General features: G+C 33.1%; 2 protein-coding genes across 3 annotated transcripts in view; both read left to right on the forward strand.

The window, feature by feature from the left end:
- Positions 1 to 10,708, forward strand: part of LOC123544009 (N-acetylated-alpha-linked acidic dipeptidase 2-like) — a 35,370-nt gene extending 24,662 nt beyond the window's left edge. The window contains exon 18 of the mRNA XM_053542034.1: positions 9,115 to 10,708. Coding sequence (XP_053398009.1) covers positions 9,115 to 9,322 — 208 coding nt within the window. The 3' untranslated portion in view covers positions 9,323 to 10,708. The remainder of the gene's footprint in view (positions 1 to 9,114) is intronic.
- A 2,620-nt stretch (positions 10,709 to 13,328) lies between these two features.
- On the forward strand, positions 13,329 to 26,424 carry LOC123543997 (uncharacterized). Of its 2 annotated transcripts, none has more exons than XM_053542042.1 (4): positions 13,329 to 13,391; positions 22,652 to 22,813; positions 23,499 to 23,655; positions 26,143 to 26,424. In XM_053542042.1, exons 1-4 carry the CDS (start codon positions 13,344 to 13,346, stop codon positions 26,220 to 26,222), a joined length of 447 nt encoding a protein of 148 aa, XP_053398017.1. In that variant the 5' UTR covers positions 13,329 to 13,343; the 3' UTR covers positions 26,223 to 26,424. The 2 variants fall into 2 exon arrangements, with proteins under 2 accessions (XP_053398017.1, XP_045185995.1); XM_045330060.2 differs by lacking the exon at positions 13,329 to 13,391 and adding an exon at positions 21,967 to 22,110.
- Positions 26,425 to 27,722: the final 1,298 nt, after the last annotated feature.

Here is a 27,722-nt window from a genome sequence, read left to right on the forward strand (position 1 = left end):
TTTTAAAGACTTTATACACATAAACCAACAACATAAAGTGGCTGTACCAGATGTGCTTTTGAGGGGTGTGTTTGTGGTCGAAAAAAACGGAATTTATATAATAGATATTAAGATTTTATTAGCGGGGGCCGGGTTTAAAGCTGAACCGAGTAAAAGTCATAAAAGCCCAATATCGCAGTTTATATTTAGGTGGTGGAATGATGGTGATGATCTATTTCTTAGTATATTTGCCGGTAATAGTGTAAATATAGCAGCCGAGGACTTTGACATTGGATCGGACAAAACAATATCTAGGTATAAGAAAAGAATTAAAGTTTATCTAAAACAAGGGGCAATGTTTGACATTCATCCTTATGACGATTCAACATCTACAGAAATAAATTTTACGCTTTTGACGGATAGTTACATCAGATTCTACATATCGGATGAATATGTATCTTATGATGGAAACAAACTTTTGAGTTAATTTTTAGTTTTTATTAATTACTGTGTTTTTATTTAACTGGAATAATTAATATAATGGGAATATTTAATAATATAAATGAAAAAGTAAGTAAAATAGAAAAACAAATAATAAGAAAACCTCCATTGTTTTTAACATGTTATACCCAAGATACTGATAGTGGATTATTTCAATGGAAAACTGTAAATGCTAGTCCTGGTTTAGTTCAAAATGGTAATAATGTAAGAATTAATTTTAATTGCATTTTAATTATTCTTGTTGATGCAGTTAAATTAGATAAAGGAGAAGCTAAATTACAACTAAAAAATAAAGAAAATGTAATTCTTCAAAGTTATAATGTAAAAAATAACAGAAAAAATGAATCTATTTCTATTAATTATGCTAATGAATTTAAAATAAATGATGTTATTTCTATTAATTCTTTAAACGTTATGAATATTCAATTAACAATTTATGGTTCTATAATTTAAGAGTTATTTAAGAATTAATTTAAGAATTAATTTAAGAATAAGCTAATGTATCAATACCATTATCAAGAATATATCTTTTATCGTCATAACATGATAAAGATGTTTTATTTATAACATAGCTGGAAAGATTATGCTTATCAGAACGAATAACTTTAAAGGTGTGATTAGTTTGGGTTGAATTAAACAAAGTATCTTTGTAATTTTTATGAACTATTGTTTTCTTAACAACAAGTTTTTTAATTCCTTTACATTTTTTTACATTAACTTCATTTTCTAATAAATAAGAATACATTTTACTTCTTAATCCAACAAATACAACAATGGGAATGCCGGCAGCTTCATCTTTAAATTTTCCAATTACTTTTTTATTATTATCAAAATAAAATTTTGAATTACTATCGTAATCACTATTATCAAATAAATCTTTGTCCTTATAAAAATCCTCATATGCATCTTTGGTTTTTATTTCATAACATAATGAATCAGTGTCAGTGAATAGTAATTTACAATTACCCTCGTACTTTTCCTTAATGTAATTATAATGAAACTCATACATTAAATATTTTGATAAATCTAGAATGCACATTCCAACATAACAAGGTCTGGTTAATAACAAACTTTCTTTTATTCTATGAATACCAAACAAATTCTTGTTAAACATCGTTGAACTAACAAATGAAGGTTTGGCTATGTATTTTAATAAAATATTTTCATCATGTGTTAATTTAATATTAACCCTCTTGCGTAAATTCTCCATCGTCTTACCGAATACAGAGTTGTTCATTAACTTAAAAAAGTCTTTTTCAAATGAATTTTTTGCTTTAGATCTTTTTTGAGTATTAAAATCAATATACTTTTTTAACCAAGGACTTTCATTAAAAGTTAATATTTTGTGTATTTTTGTTACTTTTTGGCCCTAATTGTGTATATAGTTCAAGATTTTTAAAATGAACTACATAATTTTGTTTTTTCATTAAAGTTGGAACTAATTTTTTTACATTACTTTTTCCTATTTCAAATTCTGTTTTAATATTTTTACTATAATTGGAAAGCCATTGATCTGGTATTTTAATTTTTTCAGGAGCTAAAGGATAATCATTATGTATAGTATGTAATTCTTTTGGATATTCAAGATCACATTCAACTATAAAGTTAGTTTTACCTTTTGCAATTAATTTCTTGAATTGTTTTTCGGATATAAATTTAAAGTTTCAAGAGGGTAAAGGTTGACACATGGCCCAACCGTAAAGGTTATTGGCGTCGAGGTACATAATGTATTTGCTGTCAAGTTTAGGATCATAATCTTTCATATATATATTGTTTGCTTCACTGTATCTGTTTGAAATATAACTTATTCCTCCTCTCAGTCCCTTTTCAATAAAAAGATACATATCAATATCAGTTATTAAATCTAACTTAATTCCAGTCATTTTTAACATTGCATCCCAAGCTAAACCAGGACTACTAAAATAATGACAAGGATCTAATTTGTAGTACTCCAAACATAGTTTTCTAAAATTTTCGAATACATCAGCTAAAAGTAACACGTCAGTTTTTAAATATAGATCATGATATTCTCCCATTGTTTTAATTTTAAATTTATTCCAAACATTTTTAGCATGTTCATATTCGTTGTCAGATATGTGTGTTTCATTTAAAATTGAATAAAAATCTTCTTAAGAAGGTAATTTTGTTTCTTTGAATTTTTTAAATGAATCCATGTAATCATATGGATAAACACCTTTTGTTTTTAATAATTCAATATTTTTATCAAATTCAGTTGAAGTGTATTTAAATTCTGGAATATTTTTTACTAGGTTATCCAATGATTGAGACATAAATTGGAATGAATCAATAAAGACCAAGTCGGAAATCATAAATGCCATATATCTTTCCATATTGTTAGGAATAACATTAATTTCTTTTTTGAATTTTCCTATTTGTTGCATAATAAAATGACCGTCATAACCTCTTAAATTATGAAAAATAACAGGAATTTTGTGTGTTAGTCTAAAATTAATATTACATTCTGAGTGAGCACTTCCTCTGAATTTTCCTGTTATATGACAGTGGTCTCTTACTTTGATTGAATCTTCTATATATTCTTTTTCATAGATATGACAAAACTTTTGTTTTTTAAATTCACTTTCATCTTTTTTAGACATTCTCAAATCTTTGTTAAAATGTTCTTTAAATATTTCTTTACAATATTCCTCTTCCTCAAGCATTTTTTCAATAAACTTATAAACTGCGTTAGGACCTCTATAAATCTGGGTTGGTTTAGTATAACTGTTATCATAACAACAAACAACTTTATAGCCGTAACCACAATCTATATGCTTTTGATATGGTTCAGTAAATGAAGATTCAGTTGATGGTAAAGCAGTTAAAACTTTTTTAGTTATTGATTCAAAATCAGCATAAATTACAAAAGGTACTGCTAAACCTTTATGATAATTTTTAAATTGTACTTTACTTCCCTCTTTTGGCATTTTAACACCCTGAACACCATTGATAGCTAAACAATTTGGTATGTGTTCATTTAATATTCTTTCTTGGGTAAAATGCTGCAGGCAGCTTTTACAAAAATGTTTTTTATGTCGATCTTTGGTTACGTTACACATTAATCTATTAAAGTCTTTTATCCAAACATAATGTTGGACTACAGTGGCTTTAACACTCTTACAGTCATCATCAGTTATTTTATCATTAGTAATTAGCAACATGTCACACCTTTCGGAATATTGATATTTTGATATGTACAATGGATAAATTCCCGTAGGTTCTTCATAACCAAATATATTAAATGATATTTCATTTAAAACTTCAATTTTAGGTATTTGATTTAATGTAACAGGAAACTTTATTCCAGTATAATCAAGATCGTTTATATGTTTTTTATATTTTGAAACTCTTTGGGGATCTTTTGTTGTAGGAAATTTGTAGGCTAAATGACACCATCTAAAACATTCGTTATCATCATTCTTTATATTTATTAATCCTTTCATTGGATGTTGTAATGGTTTTAGTAACTCTAAATAACTTGAAGCAGCCAGTGGACTATACTTATATCTATTTATATAATGAGCTTCAACTGACTCTATTCTCCAGCCACTTCCTTCTGAAATCCAGTTGCCAATTCTATTTATTATTTCATCAAAAGCTTGACGTAAAGTTTTTTTTATTTCATTTGTGTTAATAATTTCTAAAGCCTTTGATTGAAAATAAGCTGATTAATATATTGTATCTGTTGCACTCATTTTTACAAAAGTTAATTTTAAAACAACGTTTATTTTTATACCTTTTAAAGTTTTAAGTTCAGATTTAAGTATTTCATAAGAGTCGTTTATAGTTAAATATAATTGATTCTTTGGATCTTGTCTATATGTAATTTTAATTTCAAATTTCTTATAATATTGTTTTGCAGATCTCTCAATTTCCATCTATATATTATATTTAGAAAAAAAATCACTAAGGAAAAAAGGATTAAAAAAATAATAAAACAAATAAAGTTTAAGAAGAACTAAAATATTTAAATTTATATCTTTTTCCGCTGGTTTTTGATATTCCACTTTTAACTTGGTTTTTTCCTTTGCAGCACATTGTTATTAACCCTGAATTAATATTAAGGTCTTTGGATGCTGCATAAGTGCTTTTATATGTTTTTTCTTCATTAGTATCCCAATTGGTTGCAATAACTTTTTTAGGATTGTTTCGAATATTATTTGGTCTGGGACAGTCACATAATCTTTCAGCATTTTCTTCTTCAGTTAATAGACAACCGCAGTTCCATTCAAATAAATTATTTTTTAAAAGATAAGGATCTATAACATTTTGTAATTTATCAATGACATGATTTTTATATTTATCGCTAACTATTTGATTAAGTTTTGATTTAATAACATTTCTTCTTTTACGAACTTTTTTATATGAATTTTTGTCTGGATTCATTATTTCTCCTAAAGTGCTAGATAATTTTGGCATAATCATTCTATCTACCTTTCTATTAACCATCTATATATAATATACTTATAGAAAAAAAATCTTTAAAACGCACCTAAAGAAATTATATTGATTTGAGAAATTTGTTTATATTATCTATATCTTTTGAATAAGATTTTAAAGTCATTTTTTCTAAATTGTTATCAACTGTTAAAATTTTAATACCTTCTTGAGACATTCTGTTTAACCATTCTTCGTGTAATTTGTGTAGTTTTAAATAATCTAAACCAACTTTGTTTTTTTCCGTTCTGTTTCTTTTTTGGAGTCTTTTAAGACATATTTCTGGGTCGGTTTTAACATAAACAAATCCATCAATTGGTTTTTTTCCGTATGGTTTTATAATATGATCAGTTAAGAAAAGATTGTATACTGCCCACTCGGGGTCATTTATAACACCGTTGTCGTGATGTTGTTTTGTAAAAACGTTACTGTTAGTTAAATAACAACGTTCAAGGACAGAAACACCATCAAACTGTTTAGCAGAAGATAACATTTTTATATGACTGTTTAAAGTTGTTAGCTGAAAAGGAAATAAATATTTGGAAGGTTCTTGAGCAGCAAGTTCATAAAGGTTATATGAATTTCCGCTTGGGTTTATAACATTTTGCCATTCGTGAATTGGTTCTGGAATTATATTAAAATTAGGATTATATTCTTTAATAATATCTAAAAACGTACTTTTTCCTGATGCAATATTACCTTCAACTGATATAATTTTTCTCATTTATATAAAATACTTATAGAAAAAATCTTTAATAATCTTTATTAACCTTTAATACAACTCTTCTTCTTTTTTACTTTTATATCCGTTAAGTTTAAATTCCTTTATATGCATTTCAAGAGATGTTGAATAATTTTTTTCTTTCTGCATTTCTAATAGTATTGTAAAAATATCCTGAATAACTTTTTTCTCTTCTTCTTTATTTACTTTTCCAGGATCATTAGGGTCATGAACAGCTAAAGCTGCGATCCGTGCTTTTGTTATAAGTTGTTTTATTTTGTGATGATGTGTTTTTAAAATAAATTTCTTGTCGTCAAGTTTTAGTCTATTAGTAAATATGGTAATTATTGTTGGAACAGCGCCAGCAACTGCTACAAATATAGGAATAGCTGGAACAAGTGCTAATGCAGCTGAGCAACCAAAAATACCTGCTGTAATATATAACCCAGTACTTACTCTCCCACAAAATTTATAACTTTTTCTGTAAGCAGCAGCTAGTTTAGTTAAGTGAATAATTAATTGATCTATTGTTTCTATTCCATTATTAGAAATTAGATTTTTATTACTCATTTATATAATTAATATTAATATTTTTCAACTTAAATTTCTTCCAATTCACTAAATGGTACCAAACCATAGGTTCGTTAACGAATCGAAGATTCGGGAATCCAACTATTAAATTTTTCATTGTAGCCTTTCCATTTTACTAAAGCTTGTTTTTTCTTATAGTCTCGTCTAATAACTTTTTCTATTCTAAAAACCTCTTGTGTAGTAGGTAAAAGTTCTTGTTCATAAAATGAACCTTGAATTATTTCATCTTTTAAATCTTTAATAGTGTATGTTCTGGGATTTGTATTATTAATTCCATAAATTATAAATATTTCCTCTGTCCAGTTTGGTGTATATCCTTTTTCAAAATGTCTTTTAAGTTTACTTAAGCGAACTCGATCACCAATTTTAAATTTTGCTTTACTCTTTGGTATCTTTAAATTACCATATAAGTTAAAGTAAACAGTACCTTTATTTAAGTTTTTACTAGCTTCGGTTGGTGTCATTTTTATACTAGAGTGTTTTGTTTTGTTATATTTATCAACCATTTCCTGCAAATTATCTAAATAAGTATAAGTATAATTTGCTGTAAAATATTTCCACATTATTCTTTTTAAACTTCTATTAAATCTTTCAATAACTACAGCCTTTCCTTCATTAAATGTATGGTACATATTAATCTTATATTTATTTAAAAATGATTCAAACTTTTTATTATAAAATTCTTTTCCTTCATCTACCCATAAATTTTGTGGAATCCTTGCAGTCTTCGGAGACTTTCGTCCCTGAATTCTATCTTCAGAAATCATTTTTTCAAATGCTTCTGTAACAGATTCTCCAGTTTTATTCTTTAATGGAATAACCCAAGCATATTTACTAAATATATCAATAACGGTTAACAAGTACTTTACTCCTTTATTATATTTTGAAAAAGCTTGCATGTCAACTAAATCAGCTGACCAAGTATCATCAATATCATGAACAATCACTCTTCGTTTCCTAAATTTTCTTTTAATTGGTTTGTGTAATTCTTCTGCTAATTCATCGCTCCATGTGATTCCGGGGGTATACTCTACCCCCTTTTCCCGTTTTTTGAGTTATGTCCCAGCCCAAGTTTGTATTTCGTTTTAATTACAGGTTTTACAACTAAATGTTTTGCAATCTTTTCTCCAAATGTTTTTGATTTAGTTTTATTTAAGTCGGAAAGCATTTTTTTGTCGGATGTACCCTTTTTTACACCGCTGTCATAGCAAAAGTCATGGTCCATACATACTGCGTCCAGTTCGTTGACAGGAGGTCCGTTATCTAAAGGATTTCCTGGTCCACAATAATTATATCCTGGGAGTGTTACACCTTTCTTAGGTAATAAAGGTAACATTGCTTTATGAATATCTAAATTGCCTGCTGTGATAGTACTTTTAACAAACTTTGATTTCATTTTTCCACAAGACGAACAGGTAGCCATTATCATTCTTTTCCCGTTTTTTGCTGTAACATAGTGAGGATTTATATTATCAGTAAATTTTCTTTCTTTCAAACAATATATTTTATTCTGTAAACTCATTATATTATATGTGTTTAAAACTTTTTAGTCGGTTTGAAGCCTGTAGGTTTTTAATTGTCCGGCATTGGTTGGTTTGGACCGGGGACTGAATGTTAAATTAGGTTAAACTGCGCTAATTTCTGTAATTCTTATACTACTGGTGTTATTAAAACAAGTTAAGGAAGTAGCTCTGCAAGGTATATTAAACCAATTTTTTTTCACAATACCACCGTATTTTGTATATCAGTGTTTATATTTCTGTGTTCGTATTGTAATTACTGGTGAATGCCACGGCAAATCTGTGTTGTTTTTCGTACGTGCATCCTTTTGTAGACAAACATGCATTTAGGGTATTAACCATTGCAAACAAAATCACAGAATCACGTCCATGGAACTTTGAAAGCCCTGATTAGAATGTCTGTTGCCATGACTGCATTACTTAAATAGTTGTTTCTATGGCATGACTCCTTTTATAACGTTTTACATCTCAAATATGTATCATTTATAAAGCGATATATCTATTCATGTTCAAGCAGAAAAGTCATTATTAGAACTTTTTGTATCACCCTCGTACAAAGTTTCAGTTACACTTATTTCTGATTAAACCTACTGACTATTGCCATCTTTTACAATAGATAAATAAACAAATATGATTACCATCTTCAACACATGATTGTTTACAATAGAATAGAAAATTCAAATAAAACAGTTGAAACTACCTAACAGTTAAGTCATGTTTTTCTGCCTCCACACTTATAAATATTGCATTAGTGCCCTCCGTCCGTACATACGTAATGAAAATCTTGTGTCGAACTCTCCACACATTGGTAACCACATTTTCTTTCACAAAAGTAAAATTTTTAAAAACCTTCAAAACCATAAGGCTTAGAGTTTTGTGTATTCTTATTATGCCCCCCATCAAAGATGTGTTTGCACATGTCAGTAGGACAGTCGGACGGTTCATAGACCATAACCTTTCAGCCTGGTAACAATAGAACCATTTGACACATAGTCTTCAAACTTCATAGGATAATTGGTCTCATTGAGTAAAGAACCCCTATTGTTTTTGTGGTCACTGGGTCGAAGTCACAGGGGCCTAGTAAAGGAAATTGGTTTCCGCCCAATAACTAGAACACCTTGGGCTAGAGTCTTAAAATCTTATATGGAGGTTGGAAACCAGCAGTTCAAAACCCAAAACGCCAAGAATGGGAACAGCAGTAGAAAATCGCAATCATGTTTTGCATAGAATCTTATGTAATGACCCCTACCCCCACTTGTCCAGTTATGTAGACTATGCCAAAACCAGCCATGCCTTTCCTTTTTAAAAGGAAACTTTATTTAGTATAGTGATGACTTATCATTTCAGGCATATATTATTCGCAGAGAGTACCGTAGATAATTATGCAGGAAGCAGGTTTCCTGGTCTCTCGGACGCATTAACGAAAATCAAGCTTGGAGAAGACGTTGAGAACCAATGGCAAACCGTTCGGAAACATTATTCAGTGATTCTGTTTACGTTCCAATCAGCCTCAGCTACACTTAAAGACGTTTCTGACTTCATGTTTTCCTATTAAAATTCATGTTTTCGTGTTAAATACTTTGAGACACACATCTCATTTTCATCAAAGAAATGTATAACTGCAGCAACAACTGTAATGGATATATGATGTAATTTGTTTTTCATTGTATGATCGAAATCATTATAAAGTAGGCCATCATATTTGAACCTCATACAAATTGCGGTTGGAACTTCGTAGTTTTTTTCTGTATTGAATGCCTTATTTTGGAATGATTAATCAGTACTCAGTGGGTTATCAAGCCGATCTTTGAAGACAACTGTTTGATCGAAATTTGTTTACTTATTTAGTTGGGTAAAGACTCACGCTGACACAATCTAGATTATATGGTCATGGGCGTGTGACTGGATAGAACAACTTAACTCGATGGCTTCCTGACATTAAGACGTCTACACACAAACAAACCTACATCTATAAGGGGAAAGTGGTTCGAAGTCAGTTTGTTACAAATTATATACGAATACGCAATATATCAAGAGGCCGCAATCGGAACGTCATTAAGTCTTCGATATTTTATTATAAGGAATCGATCCGACTGATTTCCGTCGCGAAGCGAGCGACGAAAATCGGGATCGATCCATCTACGGTAACATGCGATATACCGAATGGGATATATACTATCGAATAAAAAAATGGATTTTTTTTGGAAGAATACGCCTTTTCCTTGTGCCTAATAAGCGTCAAAATAACTTGTCCAAACCGCAATGTCTTGGACATCAGTACGAATATGGGCAGTGTTGTTTTTATTCCAAAATCTATCTAAAAAGATACGGAATCGATGCTGTCATTAGACAGTTCTTTTCAAATCTTATGGGATTAATTGAAGTCGGATCGATTCTCGATTGAGGCAGTGCCTTATGTCATGTAATTTAGAGGAATATGTGTTTGCTTAAATGTGAGATCGAACTATAACATTAGATGCAATATTTAAAATCTAGTGCAAGATATTTCAAAAATACAAGCAAAACAACTAAACTTCCTTTTTTTCTATTTCTTGTTATATTAGATGGCTTTTACCAAGTTAAATTTTTTTGCACGCGCATTAAAACGCATGTTGGAGAACGTCACATGCAAACACACTGTTTTAGAATTGGAAACAAGTTAAAAATTCTTAGAAGGTTTAGATTTCTTCGAAACTTTTCAATTTTTCTCAGCCTACCGAACAAAATGTACATATTTTGTCAATACAAATCTGATAACCTTATAATGTTCGCTTGCAGAATAGTATCCCAAATCAGGGTATCTTCTAGCACTCGATGAGTGTAAGTTTGGTTGCAAAACTGTTTAATTCTGTAGAATTGCACTATTTGTCACATAGCTATATTCATTTTGTGATATATCAAACAGTAACTATCACTGCAATAAATAAACGTCTATTTGTTAGTGTTGTTCTGTTGTTCTGTTTTATTTAAATAAAATGATCAGTGGCATTGGAATATGTCAATATTTGAGAGAAGTACAAAAAGCTGTTGCGTATATATTCAAGAACTCCAATTAAGTTATATACGGTCAGTTGGGCTGAAGTGTAGTCATTTCAAATCTTTAATTAGAAAATAGTTCATTACAAAATGTCGAAATCAGACAGTCTGGTCCTGCATTTATAGCAAACAGACGACAGTCGGAGTTCGAGATTTTGATCACTGAGTCAATGCCAATTGCTAAGTAAGATAGTTTGTCACAGGTCATAGTGTTTCGATAGCTGTATCATGATGCCAGTGACAGATTTCGCAGGGAAGCAACAATCGTCTGCTTCCCTGGTTTGCATATAGGCTATATGATTCAGTCCGGTGTTTACAGATCGTTATGTTATCGTCAATCCGCACAAAGGATCACCATCAGAGATTTTCCCTTATTATGACCATACCTGTCAAAAATGAAAGAAAGGTCGTCATCTTTGGGGTGTCGACGTCTGGTATGTATCAAATTCTGAAAGTATCACTGTCCTGTTGAAGCCTTATCGGTAACGGCGTTAAAATCAAATGCAATTCTTATATTTATGATGAAATTATCTACAATATGCATAGTCGATTACTTTGTAGCTAAACACACAAACTGTGCACAATTCTGTCTCCGGTGTCGTGAACATGGCATTATGTATATGATGTTTTATTTGCTATATTCTGTTAGAACGGATAGTTAAGCAAGGCAAGAACGTTTATGACAGCATTGTTGTTTAGTGAGACGATGTTTTGATCAAAACGCATGTAAAGGCTTCATTTTAACTCGTTCAAGACGACATTTTCAAGGACTAATCTTTGTTTATATACAGGTCGGACTACGAAGCCCAATTTTTTGATATTCTATTCCATAAACATAATAATACAAGGGAAAACACTGCTATCCGTTAACTTGTCTATTGTTTGTGCGGAAATTCTTCAATGGAGATTCCAAACGGGGGACCAGTGGTGCTTGAATTGCACGATTAGCAACCGTACGATGTCTGTTCTGTAAGTTGCAGTTATGGACAACGTGTAAGTTAATAGAACAATCTTATTTTGTTTTGTTCAGTGGTAAGTACATCAGATGTTGCACGATTCATTTTTACATATATTTGATACGCAGAAGCAGACACTAATACAATAACAAGATGCCAAATGATTGGTATATACATGTATTCAGATAGTTCTGTTTGTTGAGAAATGTATATTTATTACTCAAAAACTAATATAACAGAACTTCATTCGAGTTAAGAATTCAAAGACATCTATTGTTTAATCACGCCAAAGTAACTCATTCGCATATTTTGAAGTGGCGGGAATAGATCGGGGAGTGTAGATGTGAATGACAGATACTGAATAAAGCGCAGAGTTCCCCTTTAGCGGTTGCTCTGCCCTGGTTGGCGTCGTATTTGTTGAAACTACACGGGTCAGCTTGTAGTGTGATACTGTAATCAGTCCCGTGTTGGAATAACATCAAAAATGGACCATATTGTTTTCACTGAGCGTTTTCCCAATCCGTAATGCTGAAGTTGAATTTCCATCTTTAGTTGTGAATGTAGTCAAGTACATATCCGTCAAGTTTTCTACGTTGTTAGCGAGGTTTTGAACTAACCACAATGAGGGGCAAATAGTTTGGTACCAGTACCCTAAATTACTCGGCAACAGATGCCCTATACATACACAGATTTTGTTCAATAATAAAACCTGTAGTTATGAAACTGGGACCATATATATGAAGCTTCGATTTTGTTCAATAATAAAACCTGTAGTTATGAAACTGGGACCATATATATGAAGCTTCGATTTTGTTCAGTAATAAAACCTGTAGTTATGAAACTGGAACCATATAGATATGAAGCTTCGATTTTGTTCAATAATAAAACCTGTAGTTATGAAACTGGGACCATATATATGAAGCTTCGATTTTGTTCAATAATAAAACCTGTAGTTATGAAACTGGGACCATATATATGAAGCTTCGATTTTGTTCAATAATAAAACCTGTAGTTATGAAACTGGGACCATATATATGAAGCTTCTTCGTAAAGTCTTCAAAATATTTTACAAAGCCTTCTCATCAATTTGCATAGTTACAATGGTTACAAAACACTTTGTATGGATGATCGATAGATTTAGAACATTTTACTGTTGAATGAATATGCTATGTATTCTATTACAATTGTGTTTGAACGAATATGGGTCTTGTCCATTACTTCGTTAGATTTTTATTGTTTCTTCTTTCATCAGTATTCTATCTTTTGATCTCTCTCTTTTTGTCTCCTGTCCTGGTTGAGTTTACACCGTTAGGGTTTAATACGATATTTAGCATTAAGCTATAGTCACACATACGGATATGTCCGTGCGTTGAGGTACGGTGCGGATAGGATTAGTCTGTGGGTGTATAACTACGGAGCAGTACGTCTTAGTACGGGAAAAATGGTGAGAAACAGGAAACAAACAAAACAATACAGGACGCGAACAAGTACGGATAGGTACGAGGTACTACGTTGAATTACGTTTTACTGCGCCTTGCAACTTGCCCAGCGCATGGACGGGTCTGCGGTAAACTACGTTGAACTATGCTTAAGTACGAGCAGCCTCGGATAACTACGTTCAGCTACGGCGAGGTACGTAACAGCACGATTAACTACGTTTAAGTACGTTTAACTACGGATGAATAAGATTCAGCCAAGTTGGACTAAAATCATGCTCAAATGGCTACGGTTCGCTCAAACTTTTGTGCATGTTCAAAAGTTGGAGAAACTTGCAATTTTGGAATAAGTTTTGAATACGTTGTGACCACGTTTTGGTACGGATTAATGCGAATGACTACTCTGAGGTACGGCTCAGGTACGGATCGACACGGATTACTACGTTTCTGTCCGTAGCTAGACGTAGCTACCCTCGCCGTATGTGTGACTGGGGTATTATCTGAACAAGCGTCTATACAATAACAGTTACAGCTATCCATGAGCAACGGCAACCGAATAAAACAAAAGCTAGCATAATCTTAAGGACCATTAGGCAGTGAATATTGAGCACTGTAACAGAAAGAGAAAGTAGCTGACATTGCCACTAGAATAACTACATGTAGTTTGAGTAATATTCTGCGGGGCTATATATATTCTGCTGGGCTATAAAACTAACAAGTATATTCTCTGTATATTATGTTTTGATTTACTACTGGAAAAAGTGAGCCAGTTGTTAGACAAATAAATTCTTTTGCACTTATTTGTAACTAAGATAGACGTGTATCTTCTTAGAAAATGTAATAAGAAAACCGTTTAAAAGGTTGAATGTAATAACTTGCAATCACAAAATATTAACTGTTTGAAGGAAAAATAAGTTTTGTACAATACCAGTTAAAGAAAAAAATGTTGTACTGTCGTGTGTTTCGTTCTGAAGTACATGGTTTTCTCAACCTAGGATTGTTGCCATTATTTTTATTAATAAAAATGTAAACAACAAAATTCAGACGGGGATTAGACTATCAGGGGCATAACATGGTATTCCACGAAATGCGTACTGGTCTACATTATTTTGATTACTTGAAATTGATCTTGAAAAATTGGTTAATTTTAGATTATTTATACAGTTTTGCATTTTTCCACGGCTTTATACTTGTCCACCATTACGTGACAGGCCAGATGGCTCCCAAGCTGGTTCCTTTAGGTTATTCAGGCCTATAAGAAAAACTTCTTTTCTTTAGTAATCTCAATTTCATTTATATAGTACCAGTAACACATCTGCATGAAAAATACCAATATTCGGCTTTGAAGTTTTATGGCATTGTCTCTGCACCAATTTCTCTCCAAAATAGCTGTTTTTTTACATAACTTTAAACCGTTGCATCTGGCTGGAGCTATGAAATGTACAAAATTTCACCCCTGACAGCTATAAATGGGCTATATTTCTCTTGTCACATTTGCTTATGTGCGTGAAATTAGCCAGAGCAGCTAGAGTAGCCAGAGTTCAGCCAGAGTTTAGCCAGAGTAGCCAGAGTTTAGCCAGAGTAGCCAGAGAAGTCATAACTCTGGTTACTCTGGCTAGCCAGAGTAGCCAGAGTTCAGCCAGAGAAATCATAACTCTGGTTACTCTGGCTGGCCAGAGTAGCCAGAGTTCAGCCAGAGAAGTCATAACTCTGGTTACGCTGGCTTGCCAGAGTAGCCAGAGTTCAGCTAGCCAGAGTATGGCGCAGAGTCCAGCAGAAAAAGCCAGAGTTTCTAGGATGTTAAAATGTTCTGGCTACTCATGTCAGCTATAGTATCCAGAATAGCCCGAGTCGCCTGGATTTTATTTGCTTTGGTTAGTCTGGCTGGCCAGATTAGCCAAAGTTTCTAGGATTTAAAGAGCAGCCAGAGTAACCTGGTTCACAAAATATATTCCGTCTTAGCTGAATTTGATTATGAAACTTAATAAGTTATTTCTATCTAAATAGCATGCTTAAACTGAATTTCAAGTTAATTAATATTTTCAAGTGGCTATTTAGAGTAGCCAGAGTAGCCAGAACTATTGTTACTCTGGCTGGCTGGCCAGAGTAGCCACAGTTCAACCAGAGTAGCCGGAGTTCAACCAAAGTTCAGCCATAGTAGCAAGAGTTTTTAGGATTTTAACATGTTCTGACTACTCTGGTCAGCCAGAGTATCCGGAGCGGCCCGAGTCACCAGGATTTCATTTGCTCTGGTTACTTTGGCTGGCCAGAGTAGCCAGAGTTTGTAGGATTTTAACATGTTTTTGCAACTCTGGTCAGCCAGAGTAGCCAGAGTAACCAGGTCCCATGTTCACAAAAGTTTTTCAGTCTTATCTGAATTTGATTATGAAATTTAATAATTGAGCCGTGCCATGAGAAAACAAACATAGTGACTTTGCGACCAGCATGGATCCAGAACAGGCTGCGCATCTGCGCAGTCTGGTCAGGATCCATGTTGTTCGCTTTTAAAGCGTATTGGACTTGGAGAATCTGTTAGCGAACAGCATGGATTCTGACGCGCAGGCTGGTCTGGATCCATTCTGGTCTCAAACCCACTATGTTGGTTTTCTCATGGCGCGACTCATATGTCATTTCTATCTAAATAGCATGTTTAAAACTGAATTTCAAGTTGATAACTATTTTCAAGTGGCTATTTAGAGTAGCCAGAACTCTGGTCACTATGGCTGGCCAGAGTTCAGCCAGAGTTTAGCCAGAGTAGCCAGAGTTCAGCCAGAGTAGTCAGAAACCTTGTCATTCTGGCTGGCCAGAGTAGCCGAGTAACCAGGATGTCAGTTGCTCTGGCTACTTTGGCTAGCCAGAACAGCCAGAATTTCCGAGATGCCCATTGCTTCAAGTTACCCAGGCTAGCCCGAATAGCCAGAGAAAATACTGTAATACCTATTGCGAAATGACCCTTTTGGTTCTCTCAGGTTTGATTTTTTAGTGTTTTATATGTATCAAGTGATTCATAAAACGGAAAAAATTGTCTTATTTTTCAGACAGCAGCCAGAGTAGTCAGACGTTCTAGGATTTTAATATGTTCTAGCTACTCTGGTCAGCCAGAGTAGTCAGAGTGACCATGATTTCATTTGCTCTGGCTACTCTGGCTAGCCAGAACAGCCAGAATTTCCGAGATGGCCATTGGTACTAGCTACCCTGCTAATCATAAATAGCCAAAGAAAATACAGTAAAACCTGTTGCCAGAGTAGCCAGAATAATCAGAACTCTGGTTACTGTGGCTAACCAGGACAGCCTGTTTCATAATTTTTACATAGTCTGGCTACTCTGGCTGGCCGAGTAACCGAGGAATAACTGAAATGCGCACGGGTTCTGGCCCCAATTTCACGAAAAAACTTAAGTAATTGCTTAGCTAAGTCCTTTATTTCAACTGCTTATTTTTGTCCTTTTTGCGTCTTCAATGTTGACTTTTTCATCCATTACAGAACCGTATATGTCTGTTTCATAAATCAAAACACAATAATTCTCAATTTTACAGAAAACGAAGTATAGAAATAAGAAATATAATTAAGCAAATACTTAACTTCATTATATCGTGCTTAAATAGAAATATCATATTTGCATGACCGAAATAAGTTTTGCAGGCAAATACTACTAATCATAGTATAATTTATCTCTAGATACATTGTTATAGAAAAAAATAACATTAAATAACAATAACTTAAGCAATAGCCCGGTTTTTAAATAACAGACTTAACTATGTAATTACTTAAGTTTTTTAGTGAAATTAGGGCTTGGTTACTCTGGCTGGCCAGAACAACCAGAGAAAATACAGACAAACATGTAAACTAGAGCCATTTTTAAAATGTATGACCCTTTAAAAAAAAATCATATTATACATGATTAGGTTGCACTAACTGTTGTATAATTATAATGTAAATAAAAAGTTAGACCTGTTGCGTGTTGTGTGTGTGGTATATGAAGGCTGAAATTCACAAAGATTAAAGCGAACAGGTCTATATATTTCTGGTAGATTGAAAATCTTTAAAACAAGCCTAAAAATATCAAATAAAATAACAACAACAACAACAAAGAAACAATAAGACGGCATGATTTTCGAACAAAGTTAAGAGTAACACGAATCAGAAAATGACACTTTCAAAAAAAAAAAAAATAAAAAAAAAATAAAAAATAAACGGGTATATGCAAAGGCTGTTTGTTTATATACATTGTAAATAATGCTTAGGTATGTTTTCTTTTTATATAAGTTGTAATTTTACAAGGAAACTTGCCTCCCACAAAGGGTAGATACGACGAAGCGACACCGATCCATTCTGCATCTTCAGTACTTATACGGCTGTATGCCATACCATAGTCTGTGTTCAGACCTTATGTTTTGTTCATAGGAGAGAACTCTTGAGACTATTCAAATTTTGTATAATTATGTCCCTTTTCTTCTCTAAACATTAGATAATCAGAGCCAGGACTGTTGAAGTCAGAATTATTTACAGAATTATTTTCTAAAAAAAAAAGATTTTTGTCTTATCATAATTTTTTTTCTTTATCCTTTCAGATGATGGCGTTATAAAACCGGACGAATTTATTGTCATTGCTCCGATGATCATAACTGATTGTTTCAGCTCTGACAAGTGATAACACCTCAAGTATTTTCCGAAGAAGAACAGTTAATAATAATGTAAACAATTACAGATGATAAAATAATTTATTGTTGTATTTCAAATAAAACGAATGAAGTATTGCCATACTATACAAAGTCCTATACTGGAAGGCACTTAATTTTCTCTACCGCAGAATAATGAACTAATATCTGTCAATGATGCATAAACAATATTGTATATATACAATATGTCATAACAAAAAATTTGGATTAAAATTTGCGTATACAAAAACCTAAAGTTGTTGATTGTTTCATAAAATCTATAAATATAAACAAGAGCGCCAGAATGTCAAAATATATGACTGCCATAGCAAATTGCTTAATACTAGCACCTGTATTGTCATATGGATTTCGTTTTTGCCAATTATAAAAAAAAGTTATAATATAGGTAATACAATGTAGTAACAACAAAGGGAAGTTGATAAAATATCTATATAATATAAATTCACACAAAACTCTTTACCAGGCAGAGATAGGTCAAAATACACCTAAAATTGGATGTCATATGCATGTTGTACCACAGGTCTCGATTTTCCCTATGGCCAGTAATAAACAAGTTACAATATAAGCTATTTATAGTAAAAAAAGGGAAGTAATTCTAAAAACAAGGGTGCCTCATGGTGGTGAACACTTGTGCCAAGTTACATCAAAATCCCTCTATGCATTAACAAGAAATGCTCCGGACAAAGTCATTCTTGAATTTGACATTTGACCTCTAAGTGTGACCTTGACCTCTAGTCGGTAGCCAGACTAGCCATACCACATTGGACTGTGATTTAGTGCAGTGCGACCTGGCTGTCATGGTCTTTTGTTTTGCATTGACCCATTCTGGATCTTATTCATGGCATATTTTATCCCCAGTGTATTGTCTCATATTCCTTCTGTTGAAAAAAAAATGGCACCAAATTGAAAGTAAAAAACACATGTACCTGAAAATAAATATGCTATTAAGATAGAAATGACATATTAAGTTTCATAATTAAACTTAGCTAAGACTGAAAATATTTTGCGAACATGGTACCTGGTTACTCTGGTTACTCTGGCTGACCAGAGTAGCCAGAACATGTTAAAATCCTAGAAACTCTAGCTACTCTGGCTGAACTCTGTTAGAAACAGCCAGAGTAACCAGAGCAAATGATATCCTGGTGACGCGGGCTACTGTGGCTACTTTGGCTGACCAGAGTAGCCAGAACATGTTAAAAATCTAGAAGCTCCGCCTACCGTGGTTGAATTCTGGCTACTCTGGCCAGCCAGAGTAACCAGAGTTCTGGATACTGGATGAACTCTGGCTACTCTTGCTGAACTCTGGCTACTTTGGCCAGCCAGAGTAACTAACCAGAGTTTTGACTACTCTTGCTGAACTCTGGCTACTCTGGCCAGCCAGAGTAACAAGAGCTATGACTTCTCTGGCTGAACTCTGGATACTCTGGCCAGCCAGAGTAACCAGAGTTATGACTTCTCTGGCTGAACTCTGGCTACTCTGGCTAACCAGAGTAACCAGAGTTCTGACTTCTCTGGCTACTCTGGCTAAACTCTGGCTGAACTCTGGCTACTCTGGCTAAACTCTGGCTACTCTGGCTACTCTGGCTGCTCTGGCTAATTTCACGCACATGGCTTTTATTATATTTACACGACATTTTTCAAATAGCAGATTGTTGTCTACGGATTTCATTGTTTTAACCGTTCCAATAGGACAAAAACTTTATTTATGAAACGTCTTCTTGAATTGAAATGTTTGAAGCTACCAGGAGAGTAAGTGAATAATACTTAAGTCGTATTTTTTCATAACTGAGAAGGATTTGAAAAAAAAGATCCCAGACAGTAACGTGTTTTCAAAAGAAACACCAATAAATCGGTTATTTTTAACTTATTTGAAAATAGAACACTTTTATGATGTTTAATAACATATAGGTAACAATCAGTGGCTGTATCATTTTTGTAAGACATATGTGCTGCCTTTAAATACATATACAATCATTTATAGATTCAGCTCCAAATTAATTACATGGCTGTGATCAATTATACTGTATTTCATAAAACTGTCCGGGCATTTTTTTCTTAAATTTATTATTTGTCCATCCCATTCTTGTAACATACTTTAAACTATGTCACTGTGAGTTTTTAATATTAAGATTAGATACGTGCATTTTTCTTCACAATGGCCAACGTTCGTTGCAAGCTAACGGTTGGATAATTTTTAAGGGCAGACACAAGTAGTAGTTTTCCGGCCAACCAATAGGATTACAAAATGAGAATCTCACAGTAGGTCGTTCAAGGAGGGCACTTAACTGCACCGGGATTACTTCTTTTAAAGACAATTATCGAAACTGGTCCTCGTTACATAAATGACACGCACAAGATAGACAAGAGTAGCGACAAGCCTATTAACGCCAAACTCTAAGAAAATGACTCATATGTTTTCTTCATCAGGAAGTATCAACGGCGGTACATGTAATTATAATATCAATATAACAAAAACTGCTCTCACTAAATTACTACTAAACATGATTTATCTTGTTCATGTTCACGTAAATTCACATATATATTTCAAAAAGTAACATCCTGACTTAACAACAGTGGATAAATCAATAAAATAAATTGAAAGCCACAGGTCGTCCACTAAGACATAAATGAAACTGTTCCAGGCTCAGTTTGATTGAAATCTTAACTTCCATTACACATGACTTTTACTTGGGCTGAAAATGAACTTAACTACTTCAGAGAAATACAACGTTTAGTAATTAAGTAAAAAGAATGGGTCAATTTATAAAAAAAAACACTTTATTTCATGTTTGTTTTCTATGGCTCTGATCTTGTTTATTGTGCTCTGTGTTCCCAGGAAATCTACCCTTACAATTTACTTTTTAATAAAAAAGAAAAATAGTGTTTCCATATAAAATAAATTGATCTGGTACAACTCATTTTTATTATTATTAAAAAAGTATTGATACACTAGTGTGTTTCCCCTTAGCTAAATTATCTGGTGTACACATCACTTAAACTTACTTTTATTAATATCAATTCATGTCTCAATCTTTAACTTAAATGTTTTGGTATACATGTGAACAACTTACCTGTAGCACCGTACCGTTTCAAACGTTCACAGAATAATGAGAATATTCATTTTAAAGTCAGAGTAAAAGCACCATTGATACCAATGATATCGAACAAAAGTTATAAGGAAATTCATGTTAATGTAGGGGTGGAGAAACCTTGTCGTGAAAGTTATTCATTTGTGTCTCATAGGAAATGTCATATACCGATTATGGGTATATAATATGCCCGACAAACTATTTTCATATAAAACCTTGTGAGTAACATTATAACGAACAACGAAAACTGCTTTCTTTTATTAGCAAAAGAAGGCTACTTATTCAATCATGTTTGTCTTCTTTTTTTTGCATGATTTTAAACAATACAAATATTGTTGCGTTACGAGTAGATGTACTTTTAGCAGAAAAATAATGAAAGAATTACAATAATAATTAGATCTACATGATATTGAAATGTGAACATTTTATGCACTTAATTAATTTTTTAGAAACAGCATATTTCCTTAAACAAACCACCGCAGAACAAGAGCTAAAGTTGTGTTCTTTGACCCTTCCAACGTTTTAATTACTTAGATTTTAAAAAAAAATACTTCCTTTGAAAGTTGTTTAGTTTTCTCATACGCAGTTTACTTGCAAGCTTACATTATATTATGCTGTAGTAAGAATGAAAACAACTGTTTCACTTGACCGAATTTAATACCTTTAGCCTGTACAGGAGTGTCTACTGCAAGTACTAATAAACTTTGATAATGTGGCAGTTGACCTCAATACAGCCGACACTGTTTATTTTCCAATACAGGTAAATCCAATATTTGCTGCACAACAGATCTATGAAGGATTATCTTTGAACACCCCTGGACTTATTGGACTCACCTGCCACATTATCAAAGTTTATTAGTAATTGACATTGAGTATTTAAAGCAAGTTGTGTTATTCCTCGAATTTTAAAGCAACCTTTCTCCGTAACCCTTTAAAATGGGGAGTTGAAAATCCTTCATTATGTAGATAAAGAAGAAACTTAAACAAATTAGATTGACTTAGAGTAAGTCACGTGATCGGCATAAACCAATGGCCCCTGCTTTTATAAGGATATCCTATATAAAATTAAAGCCGGTGGCTACAATCATATTGGGAAACTTACTTATATGCACTTTAAACATCAGGAAGTAACATAATAAAACACTATGGTAAGTAAAACTAATACAATTTTCGGTTATTAGTAAATTCAAGTACATCTGATATTTTCTTGTCCTCTGGGATCATGGAGTTCCTTTGATATTTATGCATAATGGAGTCTGCTAAAGCAACTCAGTTCTAGTGGACGTGCTAGGTGTTACACATTTCATTACTTTTATTGGACAGACTCAATTTATTATAATTAAGCTTGGTCGCTTTCAAGCTTCCAAATAGGATATTTCTATGCTCCCCGAAGAGCGAGCATATAATTGCCGCTTTGTCCGTCCGTCCGTCTATCCGTCTGTCACATTTTTGTCTTGAGTATAATTGAAAATTATTAATGGCATTTCATTGAAACTTAAAACCTGAACTGGCTTTCTTTTGAATAGAGGTATAAAGCACATTTCTATAATTTTGTAACACATTTAAAATACTCAATGTCTTGTTTTCTTTCCAGTTTAGTATTTTCTCACGACGTATTGAAGATTTTACACAGATTGTCTCGTTCTCAGTTAATGATATATATTAATTTTATCTGGTTTGCCATTACAGGAGGTCAGACTTGCACTCAATTTTGTTTTATTTGCTAGCTTTTGTCTAGTAGATGGCTGTAGCTGTACAAATATCTGTTCAGCTTATGCTGAATGTCATATCCACAGAAGAAAACGATCTTTGGACAACCAGGAAAGAGACCAAATAGAGAATGCTGACAGGGTATAACAACTAACTGATTAAATTATTTGCTAAGCTTTAAAAATATGATTTTAACGAATTTCATTTTTAATATACTATAAAATGTTACTATGTACGCGGTATCCGTGGCTGCTCGCTTTGATTCGCTTGCCGCTCAATATTCAGTGTTTGCAATGAAAAATTCTTTTATCTTAGCTGCCAAGTGGAAAAAGTATTGTTTACCGCATATACCTGGGTTCTGTTTTGGTAGTCCAAGTTGGAAAGTCGCGGTATAGACATAACTTTAAAGTATTAGAAAATTGATTATGTACACAAGCCAATTCCTAACATTTGACCAAGGAACAATCCACGACTAGCAATGAGCTTGATTGAGTTTTGAAGAGTTTGGAGTCACACGGACTCAGGTGTAGGTTATTTGGTGACTTTTCCAGTTTTGATGGTTGAGGGAGACTTAATACGCCTCTCCTTACAATATTCCAGGCATGAGCAGGCGCCAGGGTTTAGCAACCGACCTTCTGTAATACTGCTGCATGGCTGCCTTACATGACAAATATTACAACCCAAGCGTGGTTTCGAACCCACACAGGTGATGGGCAGATGATTCGAAGTGAGCAACATTAACCACTCTGGCACGGATGCCTTAAACTTGAATGAAACGATATGGATTCTTATTTTGCTTATGAAAGCTGTATGTTTAATATTTTAGAACAGGACTTATAGTATCACGCTTCAAGGTGACCCGTGTAACTTCGATACCTATGATGACAACAGGGACGGAACAATTACCAAGGGGGAACTTGAGGCTATTCTATGTATCAACGAGGTGACAGACGCTCTATTCTCAGACCTAAATGCAATAACAGGTTTGTAGGAATATTACATTTTGTGCACCAGCAAATCTTAACCACATCAATACAACCTTGAGTTTTAACAAGTTATCAAAAATAGCATTATTGAAAATAATGATTTATAAACAATATTCATGAAATACAATGTATCATATAATAGAGTCAGGTAAATATGTAGAGCAGTACGTTTGGTGAAAACGTATTTCAGTGCATGACCGAAATAGAACGAACGACATTGTCCGTACTTAAAGTTGAAAACAGGAAAATCACGGTAACTAGGAGCATTGTTTTCTGACCAACACATTCGAGGATTTTTCAAATATACTTAGATACCGCTATGTTTACTGACTGAACAGTAGACACTCCCTAGTGTGTTTGAACTAACAAAATAAAGTTAAAAGTTTATCAAACTAATAAAATACCGGTTCGTTTCAAATTTTACTTAATAGGTAATTTTCTCGTTTTTTTTTCGCATACCAGTATCTCGAATAAATCTGGATCACATTGAAGCACATATACTGCTATAGCAAAAGAAACATGCTTTTTACATATCCTTAAGACTACATGCACATTTTTATACAATCTCGGCAGACATACGTATGTTTTTTGACAACACAGAAAATGACGTAAGACAACCTTCAGCTTTTTCCGGAAGCAAAGATAATGAAACTTGAAACCGAAAGCCGCATTTTCATTGTTCAAATCGTTCTAAAGGTCATTTTTGATGTTGTCTAAAAGTGTCAATAGATGCCTCGGATGTAAGATAATTCCACATTTGAGAGCTGCAGACCTACATATTTCAGAAACAGTTTCAGAATTTCGTATGTTAAATGTTGATTCTACGGAAGCATGAATGGGCCATCAGAAGCTTATACATTTTATTACGTTACAGGCGCGGAAAGGATTTAAGATGAATTTCAGTGATAGATTAAACTAAAATTGCAAAACTTTTTTACAAGGTTTATCGATCCTTAATTTCTATATTACAAATATAAAAAAAATAAGAATAATATACTTTTTGTACGTGAACGATGTTGTCTGGTCCAAGCTAATTGCATAGACCTGTTAAACATATCACATTATTAATAATAATAAAAAGTAGATACACGCTGTTATCGTCGGGAAGATTCTGTCCTACTTCAAAATGTAAGTGTTATGAAAGTAAAACCTTTTAAAGTCTAAGCAAAGGAAAAGGGTTCACACGGAAGTACATGTAGAAATAGTTTACATCCAAACTTGCATAGCTTTCATGTTTGACTGAAAAAGTATTCAACGAAAATACTTCAAACAGTTAGGCGATTCAATTTTATCAAACACTCACGTTTTCTGCGCAAAGTCAATTTCAGATCAACATTTAAATATTTATAGTAAACGCAGATTATTGTTTCAAGGTCAAGATCAGTTTTACCTGCTCAATATGTTCTTATACATTGACCAATCATGCATTTGGTTTAAAATAAGACTACACTAGGCACAAGCAAAGCATCTCTTTTAGTTTAACGTTTTTTATGTTTCTCGGTTAGAATTCAGATATTAAGATATACACAATTTAAAATTATTTATTTATCAAGATCATTTGAAGGAATCACTCAGCAAAATAAGTTTGTTTTGCTAAGGTAATATATGCCTGTCTTTGTGATCATAGAAGAAGGTGACATAGTAGCATAGGTGTATGCAAAATAAAGTGATACAAATCGCTGTATATCTAAGTTTTGAGACGAACCTGTGTACGTGTGCTATGAAATATTTTTCTACATGTGATGATAGCAAAAGTAAAGAAAATCTAAATTTCCTGCTAATAATAACATGCTGTTCTATTTATTTCATTTGCTAAATTCCCTAAAGGACAGACGAAATCCAATGATTATAGATAAGAATATGTCTTAGTATAAGAGAGTCTTGAATGATAAATCGTAACCAATAACTTCTATAGAATCAGAAACCCGATGTAATAAACTGTCTGTAAAATCAAAGCATTGTAGTGATGAACGCGACGGGCGGACGTCAATGATGGTTTCCAATTTGGAACAAACTTGTAACAATCTTATGATATCTTATGATATGACAGGCACAATAAGAGCATAGAGGAAGACGTAAAAGATCACTTTATTTCACAATCTTGAAAAATTAAAAGATTTAAAAGCATAAGTAAGTTGGATAAGGCTACAAGTATTATTTTCTGGAAAATGATTGTACTTTTTTCCAACGCTACAGCACAATCTTTTAACAATGCTTCAAACAATATTTCCAGTCTAATTTGATTTAAAAACATCAATTCAAACATAGAATCTGCTGTATTATAAATCATACATAATTTTGCGGGAAAAAATATAAAAAACTAACAGAAGTACTAAAACATTTAACAAAAAAAAAATAATTAAATCATCAATATATATGCACCGTAAGATCAAAGTACAAGTAGATTCAAACGTGAATATCAATAGACAGCGGTATTCTCACGAACCTTTTGTCTTATCATATATTTTTTCTTTATTCTTTCAGATGATGGCGTTATAAAACCGGACGAATTTATTGTCATTGCTCCGATGATCATAACTGATTGTTTCAGCTCTGACAAGTGATAACACCTCAAGTATTTTCCGAAGAAGAAGAGTTAATAATAATGTAAACAATTACAGACGATAAAATGATTTATTGTTGTATTTCAAATAAAACAATTGAATGAAGTATTGCTATCCGATACAAAGTCCTATACTGGAAGGCACTTAATTTTGTCATAAAAAAAACCATTTGGATTAAAATTTGCGTATAAAAAAACCTAAAGTTGTTGATTGTTTCATAACATCTATAAATATAAACAAGAGCGCCAGAATGTTAAAATATATGACTGTCATAGCAAATTTCTCTTTACCAGGCAGAGATAGGCCAAAATAAACCTACAATTGGATGTTACATGCATGTTGTACCACAGGAAAGTGGTCTCGATTTTCCCTATGGCCAGTAATAAACAAGTTACAATATAAGCTATTTACAGTAAAAAAGGAAAGTAATTCTAAAAACAAGGGTGCCTCATGGTGGTGAACACTTGTGCCAAGTTACATCAAAATCCCTCTATGCATTAACAAGAAATGCTCCGGACAAAGTCATTCTTGAATTTGACATTTGACCTCTAAGTGTGACCTTGACCTTAGACCTAGGGACCTGATTCTTGGCATGACACTCTGTCTTATGGTGGTGAATATTTGTGCGAATGACCTAGGTCTTGCGCATGACAATCTGTTTCATAGTGGTGAACATTTGTGTCAAGTTATATCAAAATCCCTCCACACATGAAGAAGAAATGCTCCGGACCAAGTCAATCTTGTATCTGACATTTGGCCTCTAAGTGTGACCTTGACCTTAGACCTAGGGACCTGATTCTTGGCATGACACTCTGTCTCATGGTGGTGAATATTTGTGCGAAGTAATATTAAAATCCCTTTAAGGATTGTTGAGTTACATACTGGACAGGAGAACCAACCCGTTTGGCCTTTGACTTTCAAAAGTGACCTTGACCTTTCAGCTAAGGACTCGGGATTTGCGCTTGGCACGTTGTCTCATCCAGGGGAATATTTGTGCCAACTGATATCTAAATCCTGTTTGGCATGACAAAGTTATAGACCAAACAAGAAAAAATCCTATTGACCTTTTAAGCTAGGGCTCTGGGTGTTGCGCATGACACGTCGTCTCATCATGGGGAACATTTATGCCAAGTAATATTGTAATCCTTGATAGATGACATAGTTCTGGATAGGGCAGGTAAAAATCCCTATTGACCTTTGACCTCCAATTGTGACCTTGACCTTTAAGCAAGGTGTCCGGGATTTGCGAATGACACGTCGTCTCATTATGGGAACTATTAGAAACGTTTGATTGGCGTCTCCACCACTAATTTAAAAGCAAACGCCCTGTCCAAATAAGGGTTTTTGCGATTCCTAAAGGAGTTTTGAGAATATTGCACGTATCCATTTGTCAACCTCAGCGTCTTGATCAAATAATATTTTGTATTGAAACGAAACACAAAGTACTCGTCCAAATATATCTCCGTATTGTACAGAACCTAATAAAATTCAACCTATCGC

The sequence above is a fragment of the Mercenaria mercenaria genome, chromosome 1 (genome assembly GCF_021730395.1).
Source record: "Mercenaria mercenaria strain notata chromosome 1, MADL_Memer_1, whole genome shotgun sequence".
NCBI classification, from domain to species: domain Eukaryota; kingdom Metazoa; phylum Mollusca; class Bivalvia; order Venerida; family Veneridae; genus Mercenaria; species Mercenaria mercenaria.

Bases quoted from the DNA above. Each gene is read 5' to 3' on its own strand.
- LOC123543997 (XM_053542042.1), top strand. From the start codon at position 13,344: ATGCTTAAGTACGAGCAGCCTCGGATAACTACGTTCAGCTACGGCGAG. The intron at 22,814-23,498 runs GTATAACAACTA...TTAATATTTTAG, and splicing joins AAATAGAGAATGCTGACAGG to AACAGGACTTATAGTATCAC. The intron at 23,656-26,142 runs GTTTGTAGGAAT...TTATTCTTTCAG, and splicing joins AGACCTAAATGCAATAACAG to ATGATGGCGTTATAAAACCG.